The sequence below is a fragment of the Schistocerca cancellata genome, chromosome 5, assembly GCF_023864275.1.
Source record: "Schistocerca cancellata isolate TAMUIC-IGC-003103 chromosome 5, iqSchCanc2.1, whole genome shotgun sequence".
Taxonomy (NCBI): domain Eukaryota; kingdom Metazoa; phylum Arthropoda; class Insecta; order Orthoptera; family Acrididae; genus Schistocerca; species Schistocerca cancellata.
This window is the reverse complement of record NC_064630.1, coordinates 810810400-810833896: the sequence shown is the minus strand read 5'-3', so window position 1 is coordinate 810833896 and position 23497 is coordinate 810810400. Positions and strand designations below refer to the sequence as shown.

Sequence of the window (23497 nt, the reverse complement as noted above, 5' to 3'; positions counted from 1 at the left end):
CGAAGGTCTTACAGTACGCACACCACAACTTAAAATTTCGTGGTGACCTCCTTCGGTAATGCTGGAATTCAGTATGGTGTTGCCCCACCCTTAGCCTTGATAACAGCTTCCACTCTCGCAGGCATACGTTCTGTCAGGTACCGGAAGGTCTCTTGGGGAATGTCAGCCCATTCTTCACGGAGTGCTGCACTCAGGAGAAGTATCGATGTCGGTCAGTGAGGCCTGACACAAAGTCGCCGTTCCAAAACATCCCAAAGGTGTTCTGTAGGATTCTGGTCAGGACTCTGTGCAGGCCAATTCATTACAGGGATATTATTGTCGCGTAACGCCACATACCGTGCATTGCGAACAGGTACTAGATCGCGTAAAAAGATGCAGTCGCCATCCCCGAATTGCTCTTCAACAACAGGTGGCAAGAAGGCGCTTAAAATATCAATGTAGGCCTGTGCCCTGATAGTGCCACGCAAAGCTACAAGGGGTGCAGCCCCCTCCATGAAAAATACGACCACACCATAACACCACCGCCTCTAAATTTTACTGTTGGCACTACACACGCTGACAGATGATGTTCACTGGGCATTCGCCATACTCACACTCTGCCATCGGATCGCCACATTACGTACCGCGATTCGTCACTTCACAGAACATTTTTCCACTGTTCAATCGGCCAATGTTTACGCTCTTTACACCAAGGGAGGCGTCGTTTAGCATTGACCGGCGTGATGTGTGGATTATTAGCCGCCGCTCGACCATGAAATCCAAGTTTTCTCACCTCCCGCCTAACTATCATAGTACTTGCAGTGGATCCTGATGCAGTTTGGAATTCCTGTGGGATGGTCTTGATAGGTGTCTGCCTACTACACATTATGACCCTCTTCAATTGTCGGCAGTCTCTGTCAGTCAACAGACGAAGTCAGCCTGTAAGTGTCCCTTCATATTTCCACTTCACTATCACGTCGGAAACAGAGGACCTAGGGATGTTTAGGAGTGTGAAAATCTCACGTACAGAGATATGACATATGTGACACCCAATCACCTGACCACGTTCGAAGTATGCGAGTTCTGCGGGCCACATTCTGCTCTCTCACGATGTCTAATGACCACTGAAGTTGCTGATATGGAGTACCTGGCAGTAGGTGGCAGCACAGTGCACCTAATACGTAATACGTATGTTTTCGGAGGTGTCCGAATATTTTTGATCACATAGTGTATGTGCACTGACAACAGTAACTACTATTATTTCTTGTGGATCGGTAATAGAGTGCAAGTATTTGCGTTGAAAGCCCCTTCGGTGGCTTGAGTGTCCATAACCTACCCCAGTTATCCAACTGGGCAAAACAGACCTACAACTGAACGTGGAATAGGGGACTCTGAACCTCACTTCCCCTCCTTTCCTCTGTCCTTTTCCCGGACTCCCTCTCCCCTCCCCTTCCATCCTCTTTTTGCCCCACCTCCCCTCTCTCTGCCCCCTTCTCTCCCCCGAGTCCTTTTGCATTTCCCTTCTCTGCCTCTTCTCATTCCCTCTCGCGTCTGCCCTGCCCCTCTCCCCCCTTATGAGTCCTCTCCCTCTTTGGTCCCCCCCCCACCGTTTTTCGTTTTTTCCTCTCCTCCCTCCCTGTTTTCCCCCCTCCTCCAGGTCCCCCCTCCCCCATCTGCCCTTGGCTCGGGAGTGTCATCTTTGTGCCGCCATTTTCGTGCAGTGTTTTACAATGAGTGTTCCGTGTTGTGTGTCTGTGGCGGTAATGGGCAGTTTTAAGGTTCGAGTAACAAATCGGGTAATTCTTTTTCGATCTCCTGCTGTAGATCCCAGCCTGACAAACAGTATACAAGAACTGATCAGCTGCCAAATTTACATTCCGAGCTTTCTCTCGTTGCATTAAAACCTCGTGAAGCAGATAAGAGTGTCATCCACACGCTTGTTGCCTCAAAGAGCATAGAGCAAGACAGGCCATGGTCGACTGCCATGCCCTACTTTCAAGACGCTAAACACCAGTAAATTTGGGTACAAAACATTTATCGTAGTAATAAAATAAGGCAAAATAGATCATAATAGGTAGTAATATTAACTTCTGTCTTTGAACACAGCCCTTTTGGATTACTGTAGTAGGTATATCCATGCTGACTCTTGTTCGTTTTGCACTTGAATGAATTGTTAAACCTTGCCACGCCACTGCCGAAGAACGTAGAAAGTGCTAGTGTGAGTGGCCTGTATGTTGGGTCAATGACGTCACCATCCAAGGTGACGGTAAGCGCGTCCCCTTATCAATGGCGCCATCATTATCATCGTGCACCAAGCCACGTCTTAACAATTCCACTTCGGCAAACCTTCTGCTGACAACAACACTGTAGTGTTAAAATGAAACAATCAATCGCTGCATAATATTTTAGTGGGCATTAAAACGAAACAGCCAATCGCAGTGGTTGTGCTCGAAAGTATTGGAGCGATCTGATTTTTTTGCACCGCGTTCAAAAGTATTGATTCAAAATATTACGTAAGGGTGCTGTTCCACATGGCAGTGGCAGTCGCAGTACTGCTCTGCTTACGGGGGTATGGCATACTGGAGTGCTGGAAACTCTACAGTGTCAGCAACCAGTGCCACTCATCCTTCAGCTCTTCTTTGGAAGTGTCTGTAATATCTCAGAACGACTCCACACGTTTGCTTTAGTTCAAGGTGTTGTGGTAGCTTCCTTTCTGTAATATCTTCGCAGAGGCCTTAAGGTGTGTAGAGGTTTGTTGCTCGTTGGGAACCACATGTTTCAACCAACACTGTCCTATTCCTGAGCCGCTTTACAGATTTTAAGGTGTCATCAGTGCCCGCTAAACCCTTTTGCATGTAGAAAGGTGAAGCTTTTTCAGACTTGCCCCCTTTTCTTTTTATTATTAAAAATACAGTCCCTCTATCAAAGTGCGCTCTGTTACTATAAACTGAACTGTTAGGAACAATTCCTGTATCAGGACTGCAGACGATACGATCCCTCTCGTTACTTTGGGAGTTGATACCCACTAGCTGTACACCAATTATACTGGGAGGTAGTTTGGGCAAGTTCGAGGGTGCCATCTCGACTCCACGAGCAACTAGGGACATATGCACGTCACGGACAGAGAGCACCGCTTACCAGGGTAATCTTTACACCCTGTGAGGCGCCGCACGTTTCCCAGTTATTGCCGCTACCGACTGTTACGCCTCGAGAGCCATGCATGCTATTGGCGCGCAGTAAAACCTTTTCTATAGAGATTTCTACCAACCTCGTGATAGGGGCGGTTAAGCCAAGATCCCCGTTCCCTGTGACACACAAAGTTCCACCAGCGCGCCGAACGGTGGTCACTGAAGTACGTTGACAGATGACGTTCGCAGAAGACTGGCGGCGCTCGCCGTCCACAGAACAGGAAACTCAGGTTCGCCAATTCCGTAGCCAGCAAACCAAACCAATGCTGAGCTCCCTGAGGTGCCCGTCGTTTTCAGAGCCCTGGGCGACATGTTTGCCTTATAAATGCCAGTGATGCGGCGAGTCGTATAACCCCTGAAGTGATTCGTACGTGATATGAATGAATAGAGTAGTACTAGATCTTTACACTGTTAAATAACGTAGGAGGCGCTGTTTCCGACAGGTTGGCCGTATATTTGTGCGGTTACGGCTCGAATCTCTATCCAGCCATTCTGATTTAGACTCCCTGTGGTTTCTGTAAATTACTTCAGGCAGAATTCGGGTTAGCACAGGACCAGCCATAAAGCCATGGCCAACTACTTGCCCCCTCCTCGTCAAGCTAGGCAAGTAAGTATCTTAATATTTTCTGATTCTTAAACTTCAATGCAACCGCAACCACTTTAACTTACCCATTTTTACAGTTACCATAGGGTGACTGGCATGGCCTTTTAACACTTTTAGTCGTTCCTTTACCTGATCCACTAGAAAATGAAGAAAGGGAAACTGGATGTCTATTGTACGCTTCCCTTCAACCCTTGACTTCTGCCTTGTCCGCGTGGTACTTGTGCGAAATGTACGTAGATGGCAGTAGGATCATTCTATAGCCTGTCGCAGATGCCGGTACTCTAAATTCTCTTAACAGCGTTTTGCGAAAATAGTGAATTATCTTCTTCAGGAATCCCATTTCAGTTCAAGAAACATTTCTGTATCACTTGCCTTTTGATCGAACCTACCGGTGCTAAATCTAGGAGTACGCCTCTAAATTGTTATGGTGTGTTTCTTTAATCCTACAGTGTAGTAATCCTAAGCATTCGTGCAGCATTCAAGAGTGGGTTGAACAAGTGACCAGTATGATGAGCTGCAGTATGCTAGAATTCTCCCAATAAATCCAAGTCGATCATTCACCTTCTCTACAACCGACCATATACGCCAGTTCCATTTCGTGCCACTTAGCCTACATTTTCAGTCGACATGACAGTATCAAGCAGTACAGCATTGAAGCTATATGAGAACTTTACACGATAGTTTCACCAATTCGCCTGCATTTTTTACATTTCCCCCCACAATGAGCAAGCGCCCATTCGTGATAAACAGAGAGGTTTTATCAAAGTCATCTTTTATCTGTCTAGACAACACTTCCCTGTGCCCAGCAGCGACATCAACAATCACAGATTGTTGTTCACCCTATGCGGCAGACAGTGTTTGTAAATGGAGACCTACAGACCAGTCTTATTGCAATTCCTTGGAACACTCTTAACGATGCCTTTTTCTCCAGCGAACACCGACGCCAGAGGACGACGTACTGGGTTCTGTTAACGAAAAAGTCTTGGATTCACTCAAATATCAGAGAACGTACTCTGTGTGCTTGAAATTTTCGTTCGCGATATAGATTTACGATAAATGCCAGCTAAGTATGGGACAAATCCCAAAGAGTGCACTCTGAATTCGGACTCCACCAGGTCCTAGTGACTTCTTAGTTTTGACCTGTTTCTGCTACCATGACATCTCCGATGTCCTTATAAAAGTGATCTCCGAATGAAAAAATAAAATTGCTACAACTACTGCTGGTGCGTTACTGACCCTTTTCCCAGCAATAAAGACTTGCCAGAGGAGCTAAAACAGTCGCATTGACGTACAAAGTAGTCTAAAGATTTTCATTGTTAGCAGCCCTTTACTAATGTCTACACGTGTACCAGAACATTGAATGATATGTATTTAGTAATGTAGATCATGCTAAAAGTCTGTGGAATAATGACGAGGGGCATTTTTTTTTTCACCAAACAGGTGAGAAGTCACCGAGGGAGCGAGACGATGGCAGCAGCGGTCGGGACTCTAGCAAACGGAACTTGCCTCTGACGCCGTCAGAGGCGTGGCGCCTGCTGTCTGAAGAAGATGACCTGTTACCAGCTGAGCCGTCTGATTACTGCCCATGTGAATCGGCACAGCGCATTCTCTCACAGTGCTCCAACCAATACGAAGATGCTAGTCAAATCAAAACTGCGATATCGAGAAAAAGTGAATCGAAAGGAACATTACCCAGTGTGACTGTCGCCGGTCCCAGTCACCAGCCCACAAACTCAGAGCAAACACAAGACAGTACAGAGTCTCCAGTGGTGAATGAACTGGTGGTTCCGCAGCATTCTAAACTGTCGGTACCTCAGACCGAATTCTTCAGGCCAGATGCAGCTGTGTCACCTGAGAGACGTGACTTGCCAGATGAAGCGTTACCACTAGATCAGAGATTGGACGATTTGCATCCAGCTCTTGGTACAAATGCGACGCAAGAGTTACCAGCAGCAGAGAGAGTAGGGCCCCAACCACCACCGGATCAGACATCAGCTGCGCAGCCAGAGGTACGTGATTTGGCAGCAGATGCTTTACCATCTTCAGAAAGGCTTGTGAGCGAACCTCCAACAGATCAGACATCGCGCAGATTCTACCGGAGGCTTTTCTCGCTAGATGAATCGTTACCAGCTTCAGAAAGGCTTGTGGCTGAACCCCCACAAGTTCAGAAAAAGCGCATATTGTACCAGAGGCTTTCCTCGCGAGATAAAGCGTTACCAATTTTAGAAAAACTTGTGCCTGACCTACAACCGGATCAGAGACTGGACGATTTGCATCCGGCCCTTGGTACAAATGCGACGCCAGAGAACCGTTTTCATGGATCTGAAGAGTTACCAGCATCAGGGAGAATAGGGCCCCAACCACCACTGGATGAGACATCGTTTACGCTGCAACAGCTATGTGATTGGGTAGCAAATGAATTACCATCTTCAGAAAGGCATGTGGCCGAACCCCCACCAGATCAGAAAAAGCGCAGATTGTACCCGAGGCTTTCCTCGCAAGATAAAGCGTTACCAATTTTAGAAAAACTTGTGCCTGACCTACAACCAGATCAGAGATTGGACGATTTGCATCCGACGCTTGGTACAAATGCGACGCCAGAGGACCGTTTTCATGGATCTCAAGAGTTACCAGCATCAGAGAGAATAGGGCCCCAACCACCACTGGATGACACATCTGTTGCGCTGCAAGAGCTATGTGATTGAGTAGCAAATGAATTACCATCTTCAGAAAGGCATGTGGCCGAACCCCCACCAGATCAGAAAAAGCGCCGATTGTACCCGAGGCTTTCCTCGCAAGATAAAGCGTTACCAATTTTAGAAAAACTTGTGCCTGACCTACAACCGGATCAGAGATTGAACGATTTGCATCCGGCGCTTGGTGCAAATGCGACGCCAGATGACCGTTTTCATGGATCTGAAGAGTTACCAGCATCAGAGAGAATAGGGCCCCAACCACCACTGGATGAGACATCGGTTGCGCTGCAACAGCTATGTGATTGGGTAGCAAATGAATTACCATCTTCAGAAAGGCATGTGGCCGAATCCCCACCAGATCAGAAATCGCGCAGATTGTACCCTAGGCTTTCGTTGCTACATGAAGCGTTACCGGTTTTAGAAATGCTTGTGGCAGACCTACAACCGGATCGTAGATTGGACGATTTGCATCCGGCGCTTGGTACAAATGCGACGCCAGAGGACCGTTTTCATGGCTCTGAAGAGTTACCAGCATCAGAGAGAATAGGGCCCCAACCACCACTGGATGAGACATCGGTTGCGCTGCAACAGCTATGTGATTGGGTAGCAAATGAATTACCATCTTCAGAAAGGCATGTGGCCGAACCCCCACCAGATCAGAAATCGCGCAGATTGTGCCCGAAGCTTTCGTTGGTAGATAAAGCGTTACCAGTTTTAGAACTGCTTGCGGCAGACCTACAACCGGATCAGAGATTGGACGATTTGCATCCGGCACTTGGTACAAATGCGACGCCAGAGGACCGTTTTCATGGATCTGAAGAGTTACCAGCATCAGAGAGAATAGGGCCCCAACCACCACTGGATGAGACATCGGTTGCGCTGCAAGAGCTATGTGATTGGGTAGCAAATGAATTACCATCTTCAGAAAGGCATGTGGCCGAACCTCCACCAGATCAGAAATCTCGTAGGTTGTACCCGAGGCTTTCCTTGCTACATGAAGTGTTAGCAGCTTCAGAAAGGCCTGTGAGTGAAGTACCACCAGATCAGGCGTCACGCAGCTTGAATCCGGCGTTTAAGAAAACCCAACCAGCAGCTTCCCAAGGTCGCACTGTGGCCGTGGACAGGCATCTGAAGACAGCCAATGACGGGCGTACCTCAATGAAAGCCTTCCTGTACACACCATTGGATGCGGGGTCTTTGGGTGTGGATCCTCAGCCGGTATTATCTGAAGATTCGCAGGTAATGAATGTTGTAAAAGTAGCATTTCAGTTTCTTTTCAAGCCTTACAGATATTAAGACTATTTTTTCACATTTTATTACATCCATATGCAGAACCAATTTATTCATTTCTTCATATTTCTCCTGCATAAGAAATCAAGTTACTCAACGCTTAAAGACGCTCTCTTTACACATAGGCTGGACAAAAAAAAAAAAAAAAAAAAAAAAAAGCATAGTCGTCTTCAGTGGAGTGAAACTGACTGCACGTAAAAGAAGAAGGGGTCAAGTGGGTAAAAGAACATTCTGAAGCACTGATCGTACATGATTTTGCTTGATGAAGCCCAAAATAGTTGAGAAAGCTCTAGGAGAACTGAAACGTCCCCTTAAAACAATTATACACGACTGTGCCTGAACTGACACACAATATTTTTAGCGCAACGCAATCTGACTTTCAATAATCCCTACAAAAGAATGGCCCTGACTAACATTAACCTATACCTTTCACAAATCACTTACCTCACCAAAAATCTTCGTTACTCGAACTACTGCAATACAGCGAGCGCCACTACTGCCAGCTAAATAAAAGATTCAAACTACTGAAGGCACTAACTACTGATAGGCATAGTTAGCAAATGAAAGGTTTTAATAGAGTACAAACAATGTATTTACCTTAATAATCATAATATATATCCAGTCTTACAAATTTCAAAACTCCGCCATCTCTCTCCCAACGTCCACCACTGCTGGCGGCTCACCTCCAACTGCGCAACGCTACGCGCTGTTCACATCCAGCTGCCGCTGCCCAACACTACAATGGCAGACAACAATGCAAACTAGCCACAGACTTCACACAGCACACCCAGTGATTTTCATAAAGCGCGCTACGTAACGTTGCCAATAAGAAAACATAAACGGCCTACTTACATAAAGAAAACATAAACAGCGTACTTACAGAACGTGCGGGGTAACGAAAGGGGTGTGTACGCACACAGCACTCATTAAGCATAAGTAATACCGTGCTATGTTCCTACTTCCTATTCCCTTTACACATAGGCTGGACAAAAGAAAAAGCATAGTCGTCTTCAGTGGAGTGAAACTGACTGCACGTGAAAGAAGAAGGGTTCAAGTGGGTAAAAGAACATTCTGAAGCACTGATCCAACATTATTTTGCTTGATGAAGGCCAAAGTAGTTGAGAAAGCTAAAGGAGAACGTGCGGGGTAACGAAAGGGGTGTGTACGCACACAGCACGTCTTGGAGAGTAAATGAGTGGAAAAAGTTTATTCAGCGGAAACGATAACTGAGGATCCTTTGGACGTATTGCTGAAGTTGGTTAACAACATCATACTATGAGGTGGTTCTGACACTTTTAAACTTAAACATTATAATGTAATAATGTGTAAACCACTATGTAGCAAAGTGTGACTTTTGTTAAACTAATTCCATGACATAAAAGCTGCCTCACCAGCAGTCAAACTTGCTGTAACTTAACCTTCCGCGGGTAATCCTATCACTATCTGAGCAGCCAAGACACTCTTGACAGGCCAGAATCTGGATTAAAATTCAAGTTTTGAAACATATTTTAGTCTGCTATGCAATTACAGAGAAACGTGCTCTTCACATCCAAACAAAAAATTGATTTTGCTGTCTAACCAAAAGCGATTATAGTTCACAAGCACGTTCATGCTTTCATTGGTGCCATTCAAGTCAGGTCTACAACAGACACTGGACATGCATTCTGGAGGACTGAGGTAATCTAAATTGACATTTATCATTGTGCCCTTAAACGACTTACGGCAAATGATGGCACGGTTCCTTTCATTGGTGCATGCTCGATTCCCCTATCAGTCATGCCCACTTGTGCTCAAGCTTGTTCTAAACTGACGACATGCCGGTCTGATGCTAGAGCGTAAAAGTTCCGGAGATTTTCTGGGAGAGTAAAGTTCTGAGGGACACCAGATCCACGAACTTACAACTCCTGTCAGCTGAGACACTGTTGCCTCCACTGAACCTAACACAGCGGAAGACCTAATCAGTCTCATACAACCAGTTCCGATAAACTGTGTGACGGAGCAAGTAAAATTCGTTATTTTGTCTGTGATAGCTTAGGAAAACAGAGGATTACTTTTTATGAATAACCTGTTAGGAAAAAACCGCAACAACGAAACTATATAGTGAATCAATAATTTCTTTTCCATAGATGGTTGTAGTTCCTTGGTCACTAATATTTCAGAAAATAGAAGCTGCCATAATCGATAAAATAATGTTCGTCATGATGTGATGCAAGAGTAGTAGAGAAGTGATAGGCACATATTATGAAGCTTCTCAGTTCCAGAAAGTAAGAGATTCAGTTACATCGGAAGCCAATTTCGATATTTCAAAACAAAATGGTTCAAATGGCTCTGAGCACTATGCGACTTAACTTCGGAGGTCATCAGTCGCCTAGAACTTAGAACTAATTAAACCTAACTAACCTAAGGACATCACACACATCCATGCCCGAGGCAGGATTCTAACCCGCGACCAGAGCGGTCGCTCGGCTCCAGACTGTAGCGCCCAGAACCGCACGGCCACTCCGGCCGGCATTTCAAAACAAATTCCTCCTCTAATGAAGTAGCCTTCTAATCAATCAATGACATGATAAGTAGGTACGTATCTCCTAATACACGGTAGTTACACATATGTAAAAAGAATTTGAAACAAGCAATAAATTTCAAATCTTCAGGCGTATTTTGTTCCTCCCAGTGTTTCATATTTGACTGCAATATAACGATACTTACTTTTCTAAGCAAAGTTAGTACCTCTCACAGTTTGGGACTTATAAGAACGCCCAACTGATAAACCCTTACACTACTTTACAAGTAAAGTTCTAGTAGATATGGGCAAGAAATACTATCTGTGAGACTTGTTAAGTGAGGTAGCCAGGAGTTTGATTGGGTAGGTAGGATTAATATGACTGAAAAACTATGATGGTCCTAATTGCCTCACTCTAGCCTGAACTGATACTCACTTTTATGACAGAAAGCAGAGAATTCTAATGGAAACGTACATCACATAAATAACAGCAATCTTTTGACACTGGAACATAAACTATATCATCCCACTAAGTTAAGAGCTGGGCGAATTCTTGCTCTTAAACTACGTAAATTACCTTACACTGCCTTTAAAATAAGGTGCAAAATATCAAAATTTTGGTAGTGACACGGCATATTATACAAGGGTACCAAATGAATTAATCATACCAATGCAACTAAATGAGAATTTAACAATCAGATCTTACTTCCACAATGAACAATTTATGTAGTCTTAAACGAATAAATGTAACCTTCTAGAACCATAAGTGGATATTAAAAGCGTCTTTGGATACTACTTGAACCAAAAAGCTAAAATTAAATCAGTACAGTGGTAAGCTGACCATGCAGTTTACTTCGGCGCATTCGACGATCTTTCACTGTGTTGATCCGTGTTGATTCATTCGGTTACTCCTTCTTGTCCAGAGGTAGCGCAGCTAAAGTTAAAGAGTTATTGTTTAAAAAATATGAAGACATGTGCGACGTACATAAGCATATATATAGTAGACAGTTATATTCTAAGATCTTGAAATAAAATTCATTTAGAAACACATTAAATCATTACTCCTTTTGTAGCTGAGTAACTTCAAAAGATTTTCAGTTTACACCACGGCAGTACGAGAAATAAAAATAGCTTTCACGTAGTATCATAAAATAACAATAGAGTTCTGTTCCCTTAGAAACATTCAAAAACCTGTGTGCAGACATAAAGTAAGAAATTGAAAATCCCTGCATATTAAAAATAAATATAAAAACTTAATTATGACTTAAGGTGTTTGGAAACGAACACAAGTAGTCCATCGGTGGAAATAATCCTGGTGCCGAAATCACTTTGTAAAACAGAGTTCATGTTTTCTAGTCATGTTAATTAATGAACTAAAAAACGTGAACAAATCATTGCAGAAACTTTTCCAGAGGTAGCAATGCGAATTTTGTGTAGTACTGCGTAATTTACACAATTGGAAAACGTAAGCTATGCTTTCGAAAATGATTTATGCACCAAGATACATCCCATGAATACAAAATAACTATAAGTAATATCAGCAGATAGACTTCCCGATTTAAATAATTGCAGCACTATAAATAATTTCAGTACTTAATCGCTTCAATTTTTTCGATATTTGCCACACCTACACAACGAGAACCAACAGTGCTGCAAGCAAAGACGAAGAAATACATGCTATAGGATTATGACTCGGTAATGAAAAACGAAAAATTTCTAACATCTCAAAGGGTGACAAAGGGCAGTCATTTCTGAAACTTTTGTCAAAATGTCAGTGTTCCACCTCCATAAGGAATAAAGATTTTAATTGCAACAACTATTACAAATTATCGATTTCTAGAGACAAGGATTAAAATTCTTCACCAGATGTAGGATAAATGACAATGTTCTATATACAGACTTACCTAGTCTGTAAAAAACATTTAAACACAGTCTTATATTTCCATTATCAGTGTATTCCTGTGGGAATTGTGCACATAGTAGCTTGGTACGGCTTCCGTTGAAAGAGCAGTTCACTTAAGTATCAGTTTTTCTTACAATTTGTTTTTTCCATGTAAGCAAATAGAATACAGAAATCTGATGAAATTCAATATAGCCACCATAATTAATTCCTGAGAAGATCTTCTATCTAACAATATATTTCTTCAGTCCTTCACTGGATCTACAGAACACATTGAATAAGTTAACAATATAACGTTGTTACAGATCACAATAGAGCGCATATGAACTAAGGAAGGACTATCATAAGACCTCCATGACTGTACTGCATTACTTTTGAACAGAAGATGATAGCTTACATTTGCTTACGTTAATTTTAAGTATACCGTCCACTGCCATACGAAGAACAATGGTGCTGTATTTCTCACGTTTTCCTCCCATTACACCGTAAAATATCATCTACGTATCAAGGAATTTTCTCCGTGGAACATTTACACAGACCTTTAGGTTTGAACTATAGTGTACGAAGTGCCGCTGTCTCACATAGGCCGCAGTGCAATGTTTCGGTGTTCGTTAAGAGTGGCTTTTCTTTTCTTTTCTACTTTGCAGTTCTGCGCAGAGGTAGAGCTGCCATCGACGCCAGGGTTCCCCACTTTGCCCGGTGCCAAGTAAGTAGATCTTTAATGAGTAATTTATATTTTATATTAGAGGAATCTGTGCAGTAGTGGCCAGTGCCCGTCATTATGAGCTATAGACATTCGTACATTTCTGGAGATGGTTCTCATCAATTGTGTGCTTTTGTGTGTGTGTGACCATGTGCTTCCTGTGTGCGGGCGCGATTGCGTTTCTAGCTTCTTTCCTGTCTGTGTGTTTTTACCACGTCTTTCTGTAGTCATTCAAAAAATAGTGAACAATGTATTTTTCATCCTGTACGAAAAAGAGTAAAGTAATGATCTTACAACGTCATTATTAACTATAGATATTTAAAATGATGTCCTGATAAATTTGGTGTTGGTTAAATTGAAAGTCGCAAGTTCTGTCTTCTTATCTCGTGTTTTCTACTGAAAATCTCGTGCTTGTACTCTTGTTAACTTTACTATTACAGAGATCGCCTAAACTTTATTATTTTTTTAATTGGTCCGTAAATAACTTACTTGGTCTTCCTGCTGCCACTGCTTGATCTGCTGTATTCCACTATTTAACAAAAACATAGAAAAACCTATTATTCATGCTGAGTGCAATGCATGTTCTGTATGGCGGCTCCTGCTGTTGCTGCGGCTGCTGCTGCTTACTACAACTACATAAAATTCAAGAGAAAGGGTTTGGTCAAATCTAAACTCGATAAATTATAACCCAAACAAGTAATTCCTTTTTTCAAAAACTATATTCTGAAAGCGATTCTTCCTCATTCGATTAACAAAACGCTAGAAGCTCTTTGAACAATCGCTTTGTATGTAAAACTGCCTCCAGTGGTATTAAAGCAATATACAAATTAATCAAACTTTTGAGACAGACTGAAATACTTCTCAATTAAATACATAGTGAAACAATTCCCTGACAATTACAAAAGAAATCAATGACATAAATCAATAATTAATCTATTCGCCTAACAATGGTTTCCCTTAAGAATTCAACTCCTATCATTATCAAAATTACCGTCTGCTGCTACGCACATACACAAACCCTTTTCTTTAAATTAATAAGCTCGCTGCAAATTATAAAAAATATCAACTCAATACCAAATCCTGTGTCGCTGCTGGCGGACACGGCAGTACGGCACCTCGGCGACGACCCCTCGCGTACCAAAGCAGGCGGGCTCCTACACTGGCTTCCAAACTGCCACTAATTAATCCGTGCGTCTTAGATTCCAGAGCTTGTGTATGCGCGTTGTAGCCAACCTTTAAATCCTAAGAGAGTACCCTCAAAGTAAGCTGGTCGACATCACCTCTTCAGTCGCTCAGACCATAACGGCAGTGAAACAGAAGACGACACGTAGAAGGCTGAAATTCTTAAATTAGTATTGCGAAATGGTTTCCCTGCGGAAGATCGTAATACGATTCCTAATTTCAATCACAGTACGGACGTCGAAATGGCAGGCACTGAACATCAAGTAAAGTCGTTCAATAGTGGAAAGGCATGTGGAGCGGCTTAGGTACTTAAGAGATTTTACAGAGATTATGCAAAAGAACTTGTTCCCCCTCTAGCAGTAGTATGTCGTAGGCCATTTGACGACGAAGGGTACCAAGCGATTGGGGAAAAAAAGTACAAGTTATTTCCGTTTCGAAGAACTGATGCAGGTAGGTCTAGGCCTATATGGCTGACGTGAATCTGTTGTAGAATTATGGAAAATGTTACGAGCTTACGTTCCTCTACAAAACCAAAATGGATTCCGTACCCAGAGATTCTGGAAAACGCAGCTCTCTCTGTTTTTTTCCTTGAAACACACAACGCCGTAGACTAATGTACCTAGGATAATGCCGCGTTCCTTGACTTCCGGAAGGCACTCGATACAGCCCAGCACTGTTGTTAAGGGAACAAAATTACGAGCTTCCCGAGTATTGGGCCAGATTTGTCACTGTATTCACGACTTTCTGTGAGATGGAATTCAGTACGTTATTCTTAATGGGATGAACTCAGCAGATGAAAAGGTAATTACTGGGGTAATTTCTGGGTTTATAGGCTGATTACCTTCTATATTATATCCTAGAGAACCAAGCAATGGTTCGCTTTGCTAAATATGGGTGGGAACTGTATATACGTCATAATCGCCTTCTTCTGCCCCCTCTCTATACCCATCACCTCCTCCTCCTCCTCTCTCTCTCTCCATATCCTCCCCCATCCTCTCCGCTCACCTCCTGCTTCCCCATCTCTGCGTCCGTCTCCTCTTCGCCTTCTCTCCTACCCTGACTCTCGTTTATTATTACCGGAGACGAAACATTGACTGGGAATCGAGGTCGCTTGGAATGAAGAGGTAAATCGTATGGGATCATTGGTTGCAAGGTGTAAGAAAGACCCCTCCATCCGCTGATCTGTGAGGACAATGGTTTCAGTGACAGTATTTCACGTAATTTTAATCTGAGATCGCGTAGCATTACACACTTTCGGACGATTCAGATTCCGTACTAGTATTCTGATCAAATGTTGACGAGTTACAGGTTTTCTGTAAGCAGTTTAAAGCGACGGTGACGAAGAAAACAAAACAGCTTATTGCTGTGTAAATAATTTTTGTTTAAAAATAGACATAAGGAAAACAAATATGTATGCGAGAAACAGTTTGCCCAATGCATTAAACGCCCTGCTATCATAGTTAAAACTAACTGCAGGAAAGAAAATGAAACCTCACACTTTCACAGCATAGCATTTTATTTATTGCAGTTGGCTATAACAGAAAACCTGTTCAGTGCGGTTTAAAAAAATACATAGACTATGTTCATCTATTCGTTTATTGGATTATCGAGTAAAAATTTAAGCACCTCTGACGATAAAGTTTCCAGATTTTTGCTAACAACGTATCGTTGTTGTATATTATGTATATATTTGTATATTATAGGTACGAATAAAATGTAGCTTCTTTATGTCCGAAATTTTATTAGTGTCCTGTAAAAATCTGACGTAAATCAGTCAAAATCTTTTCGAGATTTTTACTAACAGTGTTTCCCCTTTATATATAATATATATATTTACTTTTTTATGTATTATAAAAGTATGTAGCCTTTGTCTGCCGTAACGTTTATTATAGTATCAAAACTGGAAGTAAATGAGCCAAGAACATCCGAGAATAATGCTAACAACATTTTCCATTGTATATAAATGGTGTAACCTCTGGCCACTTCAGTTTTAATTAGAGTATTGTGTAAAAATATCAAGTAAATTGATCAAGATTTCTTCAACATTTTTGCTAACATTAGTTCCCTATATATGTGAGTATTGGAACGAAATACACTCCTGGAAATTGAAATAAGAACACCGTGAATTCATTGTCCCAGGATGGGGAAACTTTATTGACACATTCCTGGGGTCAGATACATCACATGATCACACTGACAGAACCACAGGCACATACACACAGGCAACAGAGCATGCACAATGTCGGCACTAGTACAGTGCATATCCACCTTTCGCAGCAATGCAGGCATCTATTCTCCCATGGAGACGATCGTAGAGATGCTGGATGTAGTCCTGTGGAACGGCTTGCCATGCCATTTCCACCTGGCGCCTCAGTTGGACCAGCGTTCGTGCTGGACGTGCAGACCGCGTGAGACGACGCATCATCCAGTCCCAAACATGCTCAATGGGGGACAGATCCGGAGATCTTGCTGGCCAGGGTAGTTGACTTACCTTCTAGAGCACGTTGGGTGGCACGGGATACATGCGGACGTGCATTGTCCTGTTGGAACAGCAAGTTCCCTTGCCGGTCTAGGAATGGTAGAACGATGGGTTCGATGACGGTTTGGATGTATCGTGCACTATTCAGTGTCCCCTCGACGATCACCAGTGGTGTACGGCCAGTGTAGGAGATCGCTCCCCACACCATGATGCCGGGTGTTGGCCCTGTGTGCCTCGGTCGTATGCAGTCCTGATTGTGGCGCTCACCTGCACGGCGCCAAACACGCATACGACCATCATTGGCACCAAGGCAGAAGCGACTCTCATCGCTGAAGACGACACGCCTCCATTCGTCCCTCCATTCACGCCTGTCGCGACACCACTGGAGGCGGGCTGCACGATGTTGGGGCGTGAGCGGAAGACGGCCTAACGGTGTGCGGGACCGTAGCCCAGCTTCATGGAGACGGTTGCGAATGGTCCTCGCCGATACCCCAGGAGCAACAGTGTCCCTAATTTGCTGGGAAGTGGCGGTGCGGTCCCCTACGGCACTGCGTAGGATCCTACGGTCTTGGCGTGCATCCGTGCGTCGCTGCGGTCCGGTCCCAGGTCGACGGGCACGTGCACCTTCCGCCGACCACTGGCGACAACATCGATGTACTGTGGAGACCTCACGCCCCACGTGTTGAGCAATTCGGCGGTACGTCCACCCGGCCTCCCGCATGCCCACTATACGCCCTCGCTCAAAGTCCGTCAACTGCACATACGGTTCACGTCCACGCTGTCGCGGCATGCTACCAGTGTTAAAGACTGCGATGGAGCTCCGTATGCCACGGCAAACTGGCTGACACTGACGGCGGCGGTGCACAAATGCTGCGCAGCTAGCGCCATTCGACGGCCAACACCGCGGTTCCTGGTGTGTCCGCTGTGCCGTGCGTGTGATCATTGCTTGTACAGCCGTCTCGCAGTGTCCGGAGCAAGTATGGTGGGTCTGACACACCGGTGTCAATGTGTTCTTTTTTCCATTTCCAGGAGTGTATGTACCACCCCAAAGTACAGTTATCCATGATGGCGGCGACGACGACATCCACGATGGCGGCGATAACGTCATCCAAGATGGCGGCCACGACGTAATTCAAGATAGTAGATTTTGGCGGAAAGGTGCCACACCCGCTCCCCCCAGAAAAATGGCGCCAAGTTCAAATTCCAACAGGATAAAGCACCACACCCCTGTTATCTCAACTAAACAAAGAAAATCCCTGGAAGATATCTCACTTAGGCTACCTCCACTAACGTAAGTCAACCGACCGCCAATTCCTCCTACGAACTGGCGCCAAGTTTGAATTTTTGCAGTAAACAAAGGTAGCTTGGGGTTTCGCTACAACCTATGAAAATTGCGGGAAGATAGGTCACTTGTACCAACCTAAGTCACCCGACTGCCACCTGCTCCTTCAAACTCATGCGAAGTTTGAATTCCAATAGGATAATGCATCACACCGCTGTTATCTCTGCTAACCAAAGAAAATCGCTGCAAAATAGCTCACTTGACCTACCTCCACTAACTTAAGTCACCCAACCGCCACCTCTTTCTACGAACTGGAACGAACTTTTCATTTTCGCCAAAACAAAATTCAGTTCCTATATATCTACTAAGCTAAGAAAATGGTGCAAAAGAAAAGACACTTTTACTAACCACAGTCGCCAGACCTCCAGCTCCTCCTAAGGATTTGTGGGAAAGAAGGACTTGTCTTTATTATTTAAGCAATTCCATGCAGGTGTGTTTGTCATGGAGCCTGGAGTCCAACTGACTTAGTACACATCACCACCACCATAGGACGCTACCGTTACATCGGATGATGACACAAGTACCGTTGTTCAACATGGCTGCAACCAGTGTATTCGCAATGTGCTCTAGAACACACAGCCAATGCACAGTCCCATTACTCAATCCAAGATCATCTACTTTCTCTCCCACGCGTTTATAAAGACATACATGTCGCGAATGCGGCGTGCTAGCGTGAGACTGTTAGCTTCACAGACACAAGCTTGCACCTTCATACTCACACCAGAGATAGTCTTCTGTAAATATGCTAACGAACTTAACTGAACACATGTGACATGAACATCGCCCATCCGACCTATCAGTTACCTAAGTACTTAATTCCATTTCAATTTTAATCATATTCAATAAGTAAATTTACAATTTCAATATTCAGTGATCAAATGATAAGTTCCACGTTTTCCCACTATGAGCACAGTGTTCATTCACGACCTAGCACCTAACACCCCTAGGATGCCGTACTCCTATTGGCTACTGCATTAATCACATGCTTCGACTTCATAGAACCTAGAACTTGGAATCAATTTTTGCGAATGCCACACCCACCTGGACTTGGAATCAAATAGTTAAAGTCTCCACCACGATCCAGAACCGACCGTCACATCCCCCTACCAGCCCATTTTGTTGGGCTAACGTGCAAAGTATTTGACTTAATTCACGATGGTGGGGCGAAATGGCGGGAAAACGACTCTCTCTATTATGGACAAAAGTTTTTCTTTTGCAATCAATGTCTCCACCACGAGATCTAGACTCCAACTGACCTAGTACACATTACTGCCACCACAGGGTACTGTCATCCCTCCTGTGGCCTAATCCCAGATGGTGGTTTTTAGGAGGAAAATCGTGCGAAAATGACTCAGACTGGGCTGGGCTGCTGGAGCGAGTATGGAAGGAATGCACTCTATTTAGTTTGGAACATTTTATTTGCAGATCGAATATACCGGGTGATCAAAAAGTCAGTATAATTTTGAAAACTTAATAAACCACAGAATAATGTAGACAGAGAGGTAAAAATTGACACACATGCTTGGAATGACATGGGGTTTTATTAGAACAAAAAAAAAAAAATAAAGTTCACAAAATGTCCGACAGATGCGCGTCGTTTGGTGATGATCGTGTGCTCAGCCGCCACTTTCGTCACGCTTGGCCTCCCAGGTCCCCAGACCTCAGTTCGTGCGATTATTGGCTTTGGGGTTACCTGAAGTCGCAAGTGTATTGTGAACCACCAACATCTCTAGGGATGCTGAAAGACAACATCCGACGCCAATGCCTCACCATAACTCTGGACATGCTTTACAGTGCTGTTCACATTATTCCTCGACTACAGTTATTGTTGAGGAATGATGGTGGACATATTGAGCATTTCCTGTAAAGAACTTCATCTTTGCTTTGTCTTACTTTGTTATGCTATTTATTGCTATTCTGATCAGATGAAGCGCCATTTGTCGGACATTTTGTGAACTTTTGTATTTTTTTGGTTCTAATAAAACCCCATGTCATTCCAAGGATCTGTGTCAATTTGTACCTCTGTATCTACATTATTCCGTGGTTTATTCAGTTTTCAAATGTATACTGACTTTTTGATCACCCGGTATGTATCACACAGACGCAGGTGAAACTTCAGTCTATACAGTTTCCCTTATACTGTCGTCACAGAATTACAAAGCTCAGCCCCCATACGCTAGACACCTCTGGACAGCACACGTCTTTACCGCAGATGGCAGAATACCACAGGCTGATTCCATCTAACAGAACATACGAGCTGCATTCAGCTGTGTGTACCCACTCCAGCGTGGCTCTCGCCTGTCCGGGAAACGTCTGCATAGCCACTCGCCATCTAAAACCTTCTCAATCTTACTCTTACGTCACATGGCTTTGTAAAAACTAAGAGTCAAGTCGACCTCTCGGGAAATGTATAGTGTCACAGAAATAGTTAACCATCGCTTTCTTCATGCCTCAGCTTGTATGCACGGAAATTCTTACCCTAACAGAACCTGTTTACGAAAATAACATGGAATGCACTCTCCCCAGCGATCCTAACATGTTCCCTTCCTGCTCTCAACATACGCAAATGTTCTCACCGCTATGTAGAGGCTCCTATATCCCAGCACAAACGATTTTATTTATCGTGTCACAAGCAGACTAAGAAAAAAAAGAACAATATTAGATACATTACTACATACATACATACATTATGGTTTATAAATTACACTAGTCAAGAATGAAATAAATGATTAGACACAGATTGTGTTGTCAAACATAAGGTGATTTTAATCTATACAGTGAATGCCCAAAAATTTGCAACGTCCAGTGCACTTTGTGTAGCGTTTACGAGGTCCTCCATGGTGCACACAGTTGGAGGTAATGTGCATTGTAGTAGATGTGTTGATGTCTGCACGGCAGCTCCGCAGTCACACTGGAGAGAGTCCACCTGGAAGCCCCACCTCTCCAGATGACGCTTGGATCTTGTGACAGAACGCAGGCGGTTGAGTGATTTCAATCTGGACCATTTCTCTGTGTGGCCTGGGGGAAGAACTTCTTGTGGGATCAGCCACTCCTCCAGATGCTGGCATCTGACCTGCCATCTTTTCTCTCAGTGTTGATGTGGAAGCACAAACGATGGAGCATTATGATTGGCTCTTATAGAGTTTACCCGATGAATTACTGATGCCACCGGTATCGAAGCACCATCCAGCTATTCTTTCTGGACCTTTCAGAGGTAAAATTATTCTCCACACATAGCTAAATTGCGTTGACAGTTAAACCCCAATTTGTCTGCAGATCATAAAATACATACTAGACTCAAAAGAATATTGGAAGCCAGGAAAATATTTACCAGTGTAACAATTGCTGCTACAGTCTGACACCGATCAGTGTACAGTTAATATCTCCTCTTGACGACCTTACTCCAGTATCTATAGCGTATTTAATTTTCCACATAAAAAATCTCTCACGTACCCTCATGGTTATTGATGTGCAGAATCTATAAAAAAAATGGTTCAAGTGCCTCGGAGCACTATGGGACTTAACTTCTGAGGTCATCAGTCCCCTAGAACTTAGAACTACTTAAACCTCACTAACATAAGGACATCACAAACATCCATGCCCGAGGCAGGATTCGAACCTGCGACCGTAGCGGTCACGCTTTTCCAGACTGTAGCAGCTAGAACTGCTTAGCCATCCCGGCTGGCGCTGAATCTATACGTCCCTCATGATAGGACACACAGTCATCCTCTCTAGTCATGCCAAAACATAAACCATAGTAACTTTACGATACAATGTATACACATTTTACACAAACGGTGCAGTTATCTTTTATATCTGTACAGCACCTGAAAAAATTAACGTATGCCTACACTCACACAGGCTATATGTCATGATGCTCCCCAGTCCTAGGAAAGCACCATCCACCCTTTCTTTCTTTCTACAGACGTTACATTCATCCACAAGAAACTATTTTACACTGTTCGCCATATTGCACCGACAACTAAACCTCACAAAGTGCCACACATATCGTCAAATACGTAAAGCCACCTACTCATTTACACTGTCCTCCCACTCTTGCCAGTAGCTTGAGTGTTAGGGAGTGAAACTGATCTCCAACTCAGCAATATATCAACGCATACTGTGTCGATGCAGTAAACATACAATTCCTATCCTATGCCATACAAAATCATCCCTTTTAAATCAGAAAGCCCTCACTCAATTGAAGTCCCTCTCAGTTCTTATGTGCAAAGACATGCTCGTTTCCCCTCGTTGCAAACGCATTGCTGTTCCTGGTCCACACCTTCCTGCTTGCTTGCTTTTCTACACCCATCTCCAGACTATGGGATTACAAGAACACGCCTATTTCCGCCATAATATTATATCATTTTCGCGGTATATCTCGATATCAAGCACAGTCCGATCGCTCACGCAACGTAATTCCAAAGATATAGACTGGAAGTTATTTCTCCTCAAACCCCAAACTTCAGCTAAGTCGAGCGTGCTCTAGACCACTGAGTAACTAGAAACAAACAGATGAAAAATGATATTTCCACCCACGAATACCAATGTCTGTCATGTAACAGATCGCAAATCAGCCCTATAATTTACAAGCCAACTAAGGTCTTTCCCCTGTCTAGAGAACAGGCAAACGTGTCTTCCACACACCACAATCGATTTTCTCTCAACTAAATAAAGGCGTAAATGTGCAGAAGCAGTAAACCAAACAATTTACATGGAAGGGAATAACGGTCGAGCGCAAACGCACCATCTTCTCAAATTTCCACTTGATCACGAAAGCTGCCCATCTTACGATCACGGTCTCAATTGAACGTCATTCGACAATGAGCGAAGTATAGGAAATACACATGCTGCCGGCAGTGGTTCTCGAAATATAAATATCTGTACCTTCCTTACGACTGGACATACTCTTCCCTTTGCTATCACCATACTCCAAGTCAAATCCATACCCTCCTTACGACTGTCCATAGTCATATCCTTCCCACAAACACATACTTTATAAAACCTGATGCTCAAATGCGAACATATGACGTATCCCTTACTATTAAGTATAATACTCCGTCAGTAACTGATTGCCTACGATACGAAATAATACTGAACGAAAATCAACATTAGGTGTGCATGTCTATTAGGTTTATCTTGCGAGTCCTACCACGGTGTCTTAGAAAGAGAGACGTAATCCGCTAGATGTTAAAGAAAAAATCGATCGCACCAATTACTGCGTGTTACTGTCACAAGCAGTCTTGGTTCTAAAGGTGCACACAAGTATCCATGTTAAAAACTATACCTGCTTCATAAATAGAGGTACAACATGACCTCTGAATGAGGTGGTTTTTTTCCGGACAGATACCGTCACGGTGATCGTACGAATGCGTATTATCCGTCCACGATGCAACCTCGTAATAAAATCACTGAACTTTGGAAGTGGTTCGGCTAAGGAACGTGATATGTAAGCTGTATTTGCGACTCCCTCACACCGCCCCAACTAGATAATTCTATAGTATTTGTAGCGATTCTCTCTCTATACCATATCAGAGCTTCGGCGTTACATCGACTCACTGAGAACGAGCACAAACAGTAGTAGTAGATAATGTGCCGATTGAGGTCGTAAGAAGAAAAATGTACACTAGCTTC

General features: G+C 43.6%; 1 protein-coding gene and 1 long non-coding RNA gene across 2 annotated transcripts in view; both read left to right on the top strand.

Moving 5' to 3' along the window:
- Nucleotides 1-6013, top strand: part of LOC126188815 (uncharacterized) — a 219210-nt gene extending 213197 nt beyond the window's left edge. The window contains exons 7-8 of the mRNA XM_049930427.1: nt 5212-5953; nt 5998-6013. Of these exons, the coding sequence (XP_049786384.1) occupies nt 5212-5953; nt 5998-6013 (758 nt within the window). The remainder of the gene's footprint in view (nt 1-5211; nt 5954-5997) is intronic.
- A 1502-nt stretch (nt 6014-7515) lies between these two features.
- LOC126188293 (uncharacterized) overlaps nt 7516-23497 on the top strand; it is a 35188-nt gene continuing 19206 nt past the window's right edge. The window contains exons 1-2 of the long non-coding RNA XR_007537847.1: nt 7516-7706; nt 12805-12863. This is a non-coding gene — a long non-coding RNA (uncharacterized LOC126188293). The remainder of the gene's footprint in view (nt 7707-12804; nt 12864-23497) is intronic.